Source organism: Carcharodon carcharias, chromosome 4, assembly GCF_017639515.1.
Source record: "Carcharodon carcharias isolate sCarCar2 chromosome 4, sCarCar2.pri, whole genome shotgun sequence".
In the NCBI taxonomy this organism is placed as follows: Eukaryota; Metazoa; Chordata; class Chondrichthyes; order Lamniformes; family Lamnidae; genus Carcharodon; species Carcharodon carcharias.
The window spans coordinates 190,608,474-190,620,022 of record NC_054470.1 but is presented as its reverse complement, the minus strand read 5'-3'; the positions used below and the strand labels follow the sequence as shown (position 1 = coordinate 190,620,022).

Here is an 11,549-nt window from a genome sequence, read left to right as displayed (position 1 = left end):
AGGAGGGGTTGTGGTGGGGTTAGCCTTGTTCAAGGGCATTCAGCGTGTGATCTAGGGACCTGGTATTGGGAAGTGGGGACAGGGGGCATATAGCCACCACCCTGCCTTTGCTGCCGACCGACCCCCTCCCCTGTGACCCCCACCTTGCGACCCTCTTCCCACCATTACTCACCTATGTCTGGGTCCCTCCTCAATCCAAGGTCTCAGGTGGGCGTAGTACTGGCACCAGCCACTGCCTACCCAACGGCACTGCAGAGTACAGAAGAGCTGCCAGCCTCTGATTGACCGGTATCTTTTGGTGGGCAGGGCTTTTGCTCCCAGGGTCCTTGATCCCAAGGGAAGGCCCAGCACTGGCGTGTTAAGTGTCTGAGTGGCACAAGATGCTGCAGACCTTGCCAAAAAGTGATGCCGCGGGGGACTCACCGGTTCTTGAGCCAGTGGCCAAGAGCCCCATTGCCTCCACAAGAGTTTGCCCTGTTTGTCGCATATACCCTCATGCAGTGGGTGTTATCTGATGCCCAGGTTATTTTTTTTCCTCTGACCCAGGGACAATGAGACTGACTGCACTACCTGCTACCACCCCAATGGAGATCAGAGAAAGCACAGACTGATAATTGAAATTGAGGCTTACGTGGTCACTTTGATTCATCTGCTGATTATTTAGCTTCAATTTTAACCTCCCACCCCCAGCTGGAATGGGGTACACTTGAGTTCCTGTTTTACCATTACCTGATTTTACTCTCGACTTAGAGAGTACCCAAACCCATCCCATTTCCATTGAGTGTGTTGGGTTAAAATTGAGGCTACTTTTAAATATGCTGAGCAATTCATTGGCCCCAATTTTCTGTCCTATTCCCTCCTTTCTGCCGTAACTGAAGAATCAACAGACTCGAATGGCTGCGAGTTAAACAAAGAGATAAAAACAAAAAAACTGCGGATGCTGGAAATCCAAAACAAAAACAGAATTACCTGGAAAAACTCAGCAGGTCTGGCAGCATCAGACCATGGCTTGTTTCCCCCTTTTTTTTTTCCCAATAAATTATAAAGATTTTCCTTTTCCCACCTATTTCCATTATATAAAAAAAAACCCACTAGAGCTATACCTTGAGTGCCCTACCATCCATTCTTAATTAGCACATTCGTTTAGATAATATCACCAACTTTAACTTTAACACCTATGTGTTCTATTGTACTATTGTTGTTGACATCTTTTGATGATCTGCTTCTATCACTGCTTGTTTGTCGCTACAACCACACCAACCCCCTCCACCTCTCTGTCTCTCTATCTCTCCGCCCCCCACACACACACCTTAAACCAGCTTATATTTCAGCTCTTTCCTGGACTCGAACTCAAGTTCTGTCGAAGGGTCATGAGGACTCGAAACGTCAACTCTTTTCTTCTCCGCCGATGCTGCCAGACCTGCTGAGTTTTTCCAGGTAATTCTGTTTTTGTTTTGCGAGTTAAACAAAGTATTCACATTGACAATGAGAAGGCATTGAAAGATCAAAAATGTAAGGGAGCCTGATTTTCTTCAGGGGCAGCAAATTATTCTTTACAGCTGCTATTTACCACCATTTCTATCATCTGCATTTGCACCATTTTGTACTGGCGATGGATCCAGATGTCCAAATCCAATGTTGAATAACATTATCCAAATTTACTGCTTTATGAACTGGGAATAAACGACACTTGACACTAAGTCTCAATTAGCTTTTGCTGGAGGTAAGTAATAGAAATGGTTTGTTTCGCCAAACTCAACTTAAAATAGCAAAAAACCCTGGCCAGAATTTTCCAAGCCCTCACGCTGACGGGATATTTCCAGTCCCACCGATGTGGACAGAGATTTCAATGGTTCGCCAGCCCTGCCGCGGGGAAGCTGGAAAATTACTGCCCCTTGGGCAGAAGTGGTAAAGAACATCAAAAATATCAAGGATGTAGATGAATGTATAAAACAAACACAAACAAAATATTGCAAAAGTTTATCATGAGTAGAACGCCAATTAAACCAGGCTAAATGACCTACTCCGGTTCCTATTTTCTGCTTAGTTAAGACTCAGGTCTGACATAAAAGAGTCCCTGTGATCCAATACTTCCAACAGGGAATGGCAAGTGCCTGTTGGTTTTTCCATCCATCACTCTGGCCATGTCCTCCTTGTATGAGCCCACTGAGTCATGGAATTACTCTATATTACTGCATTGACCACACTTCAGAAATACTTAATTAGTGGTAAAGTGCTTTGTGACCACAGGAAAGGCACAATATAAATAAAAGTGTTCCTTTCTTTGTTGTACCTGTTGTGATTGATAAAGCACAGAAGCATGCTATGCAACCCATCAAGGTGCTTTCCTCCATATGAGCTACTTGCTCGAATTCTACTCCCCTGCTCACACAAACCCATAACTTTAAATGTTTCTCTTTTCAAACAACCCTTTGCTTGAAAAAGGGTTTATTGCTGATAATTTAACATTCTAGGAACATAGAAACACAGAAAATAGGAACAGAAGTAGGTCATTTGGCCCTTCAAGCCTGCTTCCCCATTCAATATGATCATAGCTGATCCTCTAACTCAACGCCTTACTCCCATGCTCTCCCCATGCCCTTGATATCTTTAGAGTCTAGAAGTCTATCAATTTCCTTCTTAAATATATTCAGTGACTTGGCCTCCACAGCCTTCTGTAGTAGAGAATTCCACAGGTTCAATACCCTGAGTGAAGAAGTTTCTCCTCACCTCAGTCCTAAATGACCTACCCCATATCTCTAGACTATGACCCCTTGTTCTAGACCTCCCAGCCAGAGGAAACATCATCCCTGTATCCAGTCTGTCCATCCCTGTTAGAATTTTACATGTTTCAATGAGATCCCCTCTCATTCTTCTAAACTACAGTGAATATAGGCCTAGTTGACCCAATCTCTCCTCATACGACAATTCTGCCATCCCAGGAATCAGTCTGGTGAACCTTCGCTGCACTCCCTCAATGGCAAGTATACCCTTTCTTAGGTAAGGAGACCAAAACTGCACACAGTACTCCAGGTGTGGTCTCACCAAGGCCCTGTACAGCTGCAGTAAGAAAACCTTGCTCCTGTACTCCAGGTCTTTCGCAGTGAAGACCAACAAACCACTTGTCCTCTTAACTGCTTGCTGCACCTGCATGCTTGCTTTCAATGATTGGTGTACAAAGACACCCAGATCCCTTTGTACATCAACATTTCCCGATCTATCTCCATTTAAATAATACTCTGCCATTCTGTTTTTCCTACCAAAATGGATAGCTTCACACTTATCCATGTTATACTGCATCTGCCATGTATTTGCCCACTCACTTAATTTGTCTAAATCGCCTTGAAGCCTCTTAACATCCTCTTCACCACTCACATTCCCACCAAGTTTTATGTCATCAGCAATCTTGGAAATATAACATTTGGTTCCCTCATCCAAATCATTGATAAAATCTGTGAATAGCTGGGGCCCAAGCACTAATCCCTGTGGAACCCCACTAGTCACCTCCTGCCATTCCGAAAAAGATCTCTCTGTTTCCTGTCTGTTAACCAATTCTCAATCCATGCCAATATATTATCCCCAATCCCATGTGCTTTAATTTTGCACACTAACCTCTTATGTACACTGCACAGGAGTGCTGTTTTGGGCTGCATTAGAGTGCTTCAGTTGGAATTTGTTGAGAGAGGGACTTTTAAGAGTTAATTTCTATCTGAAGTCTAATCTTTCTTTAATTTAGCAACTAAGAGTTGCTTTTTGGGTTGTGAGAAGGTGAGTTTTGGTCCAGCTTTAAAACAGGGATTCTACAGGGTTTGCTTGCAGCTGTAGCTTGTATATTAGTTAATTGGCTTAAACAGGTTTTCAAAAGCTAGATCCAGACAACATTAAAGCAAGCCATTTACAGTGTTGCTTTTGTCTGCACTGGAGTGCTGCTTTGGGCTGCATTAGAGTGCTTCAGTTGGAGAGTTTGGTGAGAGAGGGAGTTTGGGGACGTGGGAAGGAGGTGTTGCTTACATTTTGTACCTTTCCTCAGTAAGAAGAGTGGTGGCCTTGGTAAGTAGGACCTGGTAATTATTTCTTCTGTCCTTAATATTCTCTAAACTAGAGAAAATAAAAGTAAAGGGAGTGATTTAAGGGTCAGTCTTGACAGGGCAGCTCAGCCACGTGGAATGCTCCTCCTGTGCGATGTGGTAAGTCAGGGACACTTCCAGTATCCAGGGCAGCCATGTGTGCAGGACATGTCTCCAGCTGCAGCTAATCGAGATCCGTGTTTTGGAGAAGGAGCTGTGGCTGGAGTCATTGTGGAGCATCTGCAAGGGTGGATAGCATGTACAGTGAGGTAGTCACACCGCAGGTAAAGAGTACACAAGCAGAAAGGGAATGGGTGACCACCAGACAGAGTAAAAGCACTAGGCAGGTAGTGCAGGAGTCCCCTGGGTCCATCTCCCTCTCCAACAGATTTTCTGTTTTGGATACTGCTGGAGAAGATGGTTTCTCAGGGGAATGCAGCAAGAGCTAAGTCCGTGGCACCACGAGTGGCTCAGGGGAGTGGGGGGATGGGGGTGGCGAGAAGAGTGGGAAAGTAATAGTTATGGGGGATTCTATCGTAAGAGGAACAGATAGACATTTCTGCAGACACAGACATGACACTAGGATGGTATGTTGTCTCCCTGGTGCCGGGTGGCTACAAGACATTCTGAAAGGGGAGAGTGAATAGCCATATCAGGACCAACAACATAAGTAAAAAGAGGGGTGAGGACCTGAAAGCAGAACATGGGGAGCAAGGAAATTAATTAAAAAGCTGGACCTCAAAGTTAGTAATCTCAGGATACTCCCAATGCTATGTGCTAGTGAGATCAAGAATAGCAGAACAGACCAGATGAATGCATGGCTGGAGAGATGGCGTAGGAGAGAGGAATTTACATTCCTGAGGCATTGGGACCGATTCTGGGGAAGATGGGACCCACGCAAGCTTGACAGGTTGCACCTCAGCAGGACCGAGGCCAATATCCTTGCAGTGGTATTTGCTAGTACTGTGTGGGAGGGTTTAAACTAGATCAGCAGGAGGATGGGAACCTGACTGGGGAGACACAAGAGAGGGAAACAAAGAAAGAATTGAAAGAAAAGTAGAAAGCAAAAGTCAGCGTAGACTCAATGGGCCAAAGGGCCTCTTCTGCACTGTGTGATTCTGTGAAAAGTGGAAGGCAGGGGAAAAAAGGGCTAGCAGCAAATAGGGCCATAGTACAAAGTAAAATGTGTAAATGCTTCCAAATGGTAGTAAATCTTGTCACAAAGAATCTTCTCCAATAATTTCCCTACCACTGACGTAAGGCTCACCGGCCTGTAATTTCCTGGATTATCCCTGCTACCCTTCTTAAATAATGGAATAACATTGGCCATTCTGCAGTCCTCTGGGACCTCATCCGTAGCCAGTGAGGATACAAAGATTTCTGACAAGGCCCCAGCAATCTCCGCCCTTGCCTCTGTCAGTACTCTGGGGTAGATCCCATCTGGCCCTGGGGACTTATCCACCTTAATATTCTTCTAACACCTAACACCTCCTCTTTTTGATCTAAACATGATCCAGGCTATCTACACACTCTTCCCTAGACAAATCAACCACTAAGTCCTTCTCTTTGGTGAATACTGATGATAAGTATTCATTTAGTATCTCTCCCATTTCTTCTGGCTCCACACACAGATTCCCACCTCTGTCCCTGAGTAGGCCTACCCTTTCCCTGGCTACCCTCTTGCTTTTTACATATGTATAAAAGGCCTTGGGATTTTCCTTAATCCTGGTTGCCAGTGACGTTTCATGACCCCTTTTAGCCCTCCTGACATAACATGATAGAATTCTTTAGTAGGATGGAAAGTGAAGTAGTCCGATCTGAAACTAGGATCCTAAATCTTAACAAAAACTACGAAGGTATGAGGTATGAGTTGGCTAAAATAGATTGGGGAACTTCATTAAAAGGCATGACAGTGGATAGACAATGGCTAATATTTAAGGAACAAATGTATGCATTGCAACAGTTGTACATTCCTTTCTGGTGCAAAAACACAACAGGAAAAGCAGCTAAACCATGGCTAACAAATGAAATTAAGGATAGTATTAGACCCAAAGAAGAGTCACATAAAGTTGCTTGAAAAAGTAGCAAGCCTGAGGATTGGGAGCAATTTAGAATTCAGCAAAGAAGGACCAAGAGATTGATTAAGAGGGGAAAAATAGAGTATGAGAGTAAACTTGCAAGGAACTTAAAAGCAGACTGTAAAAGCTTCTATAAATATGTAAAAAGAAAAAGATTAGTGAAGACAAATGTAGGTCCCTTACAGTCTGAAATGGGAGAACTTATAATAGAAAACAAGGAAACGGCAGAACAATTAAACTTTAGTTCTGTCTTCACAGAAGAAGACACAAATAACTTCCCAGAAATACTAGGGAACCAAGAGTCTAATGAGAAGGAGGAATTGAAGGAAATTAGTATTACTAAAACAATAGTGCTGGAGAAAATAATGGAGCTGAAAGCCGATAAATCCCCAGGGCCCGATAATCTACATTCCAGGATACCAAAGGAGGTGGCCATGTAAGTAGTGGATGCGTTGGTTGTCATCTTCCAAAGTTCTGTAACAGTCCCGGTAGATTGGTGGGTGGCAAATGTAACCCCACTATTTAAAAGGAGGGAGAGGAAAACAGGGAATTACAGTCTGGTTAGCCAACATCAGTAGTAGGGAAAATGCTAGAGTCTAGAAAAAGGATGTGATAACAGGACACTTAGAAAATATCAATGGGATTAAACAAAGTCAACATGGATTTATGCAAGGGAAATCGTGCTTGACAAACTTACTGGAGTTCTTTGAGGAAGTAACTAGCAGAAAAGATAAGGGAGAACCAGTGTAATTAATTTCCAATCCTCCTAATTTAGTGCTGTCATAAAATTTCAATACTGTTCTCCAATTCTTAAATTCATTTATTTATCTATATTGTAAACAAGAATAGTCCCAAAAAAGACCATTGTGAAAGACCCATCACCCCATCCCAGCAGCCTGGGAAACTTGTATCCACTGCCATCAGTGACTCCCCAGTAACTTGCCCAAAAGCCCAATCTGCATGAGACAGTGAATGTTAGCAGCCTATTCACTGTGGAGGACATCACAGCCAGTTCCACTGATTACTTTTCCCTCTTGCTAGACTGTGGATACTGAAGCCAATTACAATGCATCTACCACTGCTCCAGCTAAGAACACTTCATTCAGTGTTGCTGAAAAAAGAGACATGTCGAAGCTTTTCATCTTACACTCATCAGAATACTTCACAAGAACACCAATATAAGGGAAAAACAACAATTTATACTGTATGTAAAAAAAGTGCTGATTGATTGGCATGGACTCTAATTAGTAGAGACGTTGCCATGGAGAATGCACCAGTGATAGTGACTGACAGTTAACAGTCAAGCAATTTTTGAAATTTAAACCAGGCAGCTTGACCCTGATTAGTCAAATCATTGCCCTGAAAAATAAGTCAGCGAATGGCTGTCACTTATTTTGTTTAGCTGAAACAAGCACAATGTATGTACATGTTCTTTCTGTCTGCAAAGATCAGGGTCCTGTGTATTAATATATGTGATTTTCAGTACTAGCAAATGCACCCCACACTGCGAGCCTGACTGACAATCTTAAATTGGTTTGTCAGCGTAAATCTTAGCACACTGAGGATTGTTTAGCAAAAGGTGTTCAGTCATGAAATCATATCTAATGTTGGACACTGTATTCTGAGTTTTACAAGCACGGGTTGGTTGGGTATGGTCCATATCTTGCCCGTTGTGATACGATCCCCCAGTCTTTGGGGGATGTATAGCCTACATACCTAGCATCACGCTGGCACTGAAATTCATATAACACATTACTCATTTGTGTGATAGGCAGAACATCTTTTTGGGTTGATGGCAGCATCCTGTTAGTGGTGAATACCACTCGTGTTGCTACTGCATAGTAGCAGTGTGAAACAGCTAGCTTCACCTGTTGCTCAAGTTTTTGAGATACCTTGCCCTTCTGGGGTAATCTGGGCACTTTTCAGGGCCGAAAGTGATGACCTTAGGCCCATTAATGAGTTTGTGTGATATATAGCACAAAGTTATCTGATCAAGGTAGCCATTATCCTGCAGGATGCCTTTGATGTGCCCTATTTCAGCATCAAGTTTGCATGGTGAGCAAGTGGCTTGCCCTAAAAAAAAGTTCTACGGTATTTATATTTCTTCTGATTACACCCAATATTTGATAACTATTATTGTCCAATTTTTATGAATGTGCCTCATTAGACTTATTAATTTATATAATGTCATCATATCTCACATGGAAATCATGTCATTGAACCTCAGCCAGCTGGTCATAACCTTTTGAACGAGATGTCAATAGTAGAGTTACGAGAACGCTTGGGACTGCTGAAGGAGGCACAGATTAAGGCAGAAGAAGATAAGCGAGACCGGATCCTGAATGAAAAGCAAGCAAAGGAGCAGCTTCTTTTGGATAAATTGCAGCAGATCTCGCTGCACAGAGAAGCTTTGAGCAAGAAAGCGGTCCTCAGACATAGGTATGTTATCAAAGCAGTGCTCCAGCATAGATACACAGCCAAAACAGTGCTGAAGTAAAAGTGTGTGATCAAAGCAAGTTTTCTAGGTTATCATAAATGTAAATTGATAAATCACTTCTTTCCTTCTGCAGAAGTTACCCTCCAAAAGCAAGTTGTATGCAAGCAATGCAGTCACATGGTGGATAATGCAAATAATATGTTTTAAATTCCAAATTTTCCTTTATTTTGTCTTTGCTTGTGTTCTTTTAGCAATGCCTTGTTTTGGTTATGGTTATGATTTGATGACACTGGGGTATGCCAGTGTTTTCTTGATTTCTTTCATTAGAAAGGGCATGCAGTTTCATGTACACTATTTTACCTGCTGTTTTTGTGAAATAAAAACAGAAAATGCTAGAAACATTCAGTGGGTCAGGCAGCATCGGTGGAGTAAGAAAGAGAGTTTAACGTTTCAGGTCAATGATCTGGTGAAAGGTCATTAACCTTAAACCAATCTCATTTTCTCTCTCTACAGGTGCATCTGATCTGCTGTTTATTTACAGCATTTTCTATTTTTATTTCAGATTTCTAATTTCTGGCATTATTAGTAACAGTATTTTGAGTTTTGTATAACTGCAAAAGTATAGCTCATTGTGTTTGGATCCATTCAGGTGGAAACCGGTTCCCATCAACTCAAAGCTGTGAAAGACAATCAAAAATGTCTCTTTTTTCCCCAATATAGGGAAGAGGAATTGAAAAAGTTTAAATCATCCAACTTGCTGATAAACAACCAGCAGTTGGCTGAGCTCCAAGAGAAGCTAGAAGAAAAGAGAAAGGAGCATCATAAACTCAACAAAATACGAAAAATGAAGACTCGAGGCAACATAGAAAGAGGTCTGGGAAGCTCAGAAGCAGCCAGGGTAAGACACCTTGAACAACTCTTTGTTGATAACCAGAAAGAGGGTTTACTTTCAGAAACATCCTTCCAACATTTATTTAAAAAAAACTAAAAGACAGTTATCGATTATTCCAACAAAAAAAGGGAATGGTGATGGGACTGTCTGGTGAAGCATGTCAAATTCTACTTGAAGTGTTAAGTCCAACCTAGAAAATAATCAAAATGGGTCTGAATTTAACAAGGATCCAGTATAAAAATACTTTGTCTCCAGTGAAGGATTTTAAGTTGATTTTAGATCCAGCATTAGCTAACTCTTGTACAAAATTATAATATTTTGTTTAAGAGATCATACCATTGACATCCAATGAGATCCATTAAGAGCCTATGTTGCTGAATATGCATTATTAATTCAAATACTCTAAACCATATCCTTCTCAAACATCGGTTATCTTTTATGGATAGCTGTGCTATCATTCATGATTCAAGAGCTTACTGTACTGATGGGCCCAACTGACCTCAAGTTCTGGATGGCTGTTACTTGCTGCATCTAAACACTGATGAGACTGAAGCCACATTGATTGCCCCTTTACAGCACTCATATGCTTCAGGCTCTGATTCCACAAACCTGCCTGTTTACCTGTTCAGGCTGAAACCAAATATACCAAGTCTTGCTCTTCTGTTTGACCCTGAACTGTGTGTCATACCACATCTGATCTGTGGTAAGCCCATCTCTCTCCCCTCCTCGTTTTCACCAACCCAATGGAAGTTGTCTGCTTTAATCCCTAATGATCACCTCCACACCTTCTTTTATGCTTTCATCACCTTGAGGATTGACACGACAGTGATCTTCTAGCTATGTCCATCTTCTAAAACGATCTAGAACTCAGCAGTTTAAGTTCTCTCCCAGACACTTATTCTCATTAGGCTTCACTGATTCATCATTCCATATTAAATTGTATAATCATTAAATAATACAGCATAGGAGGAGCCATTTGGTCCATCAGGCCAGTGTTACAGCTGTTCAGTTAGTCCCACTCCCATTCTCTTTTTCCCATAACCCTGTAAGAATTTTCACTCAAGCATTTAACCAATTATTTTTTGAATGTTTCTACTGAATCTGCTTCTACTGCACTTTTAGGCAGTTCATTTCAGATCACAACTTGCTGTGTACAAAAAGGTTCTCCTCGTATAAAAAGGTTCTCCTCATTGTCACCCCTTGTTCTCTTGCCAATCACCTTAAATAAGGGGAAAATGTTTCCAGCAGCAGCAAAGTCTGTAACCAAAGGACACATTTTTTTTTAATTCATTCACGGGATGTGGACTTCGCTGGCTGGGCCAGCATTTATTGCCCATCCCTAGTTGCCCTTGAGAAAGTGGTGGTGAGCTGCCTTCATGGACTACAGCAGTTCAAGAAGGCAGCTCACCATTCACATTCTCAACGGCAACTAGGGATGGGCAATAAATGCTGGTCCAGCTAGTGAAGCCCACAGCCTGTGAATGAATTTTAAAAAAAATGTGTCCTTTGGTTACAGACTCTTCTGCTGCTGGAAACATTTTCCACTGATTTACCAAATCAAAGTGATTCATGATTTTGAATAACCCTATCAAATCTCCTCTTAAACTTCTCTGTAAGGAAAACAATCCTATCTTCTCCAGTCTCCAGTCTCTCCATATAACTGAACTCTTTGCTACCATTATCTTTCTCTCTCTCTTCAAACACTTGACATTTTTTTGAAGTGTGGTGCCCAGATTGAACATGGTATTCCAGCTGAGACATTGTTTTATAAAGGTTTAGCAAAATTGCTTTTGTACTCTATTCCTCTATTAATAAAGCCAAAGGTCCCACCTGCTTTTTAACAGCTGTAAATTTTCTGCCACCTTCAAAGATTTGTGTAAAATAAGATTCCATTTCCTGGTTCCTGCCTTCTAATCTTTCATGAACTTGCTCCACCTAATTCCATGTAACGTTTGCCAGCTGCATGAGTCAGCACACAAACCCTCCTCTGGCTTCAGTTTATAATTTGCTTCCAACTGAGAGGCCATTCTTTAATTAGCCACCATCACACTGCTCTGGAACTTTCTTCTAAAACA

At 41.9% G+C, this 11,549-nt stretch overlaps 1 protein-coding gene across 1 annotated transcript in view; it reads left to right on the top strand.

Moving 5' to 3' along the window:
- Positions 1–11,549, top strand: part of cfap99 (cilia and flagella associated protein 99) — a 155,047-nt gene that overhangs the window by 137,532 nt on the left and 5,966 nt on the right. Inside the window, exons 13-14 of the mRNA XM_041185362.1 lie at positions 8,373–8,584; positions 9,303–9,480. Coding sequence (XP_041041296.1) covers positions 8,373–8,584; positions 9,303–9,480 — 390 coding nt within the window. The remainder of the gene's footprint in view (positions 1–8,372; positions 8,585–9,302; positions 9,481–11,549) is intronic.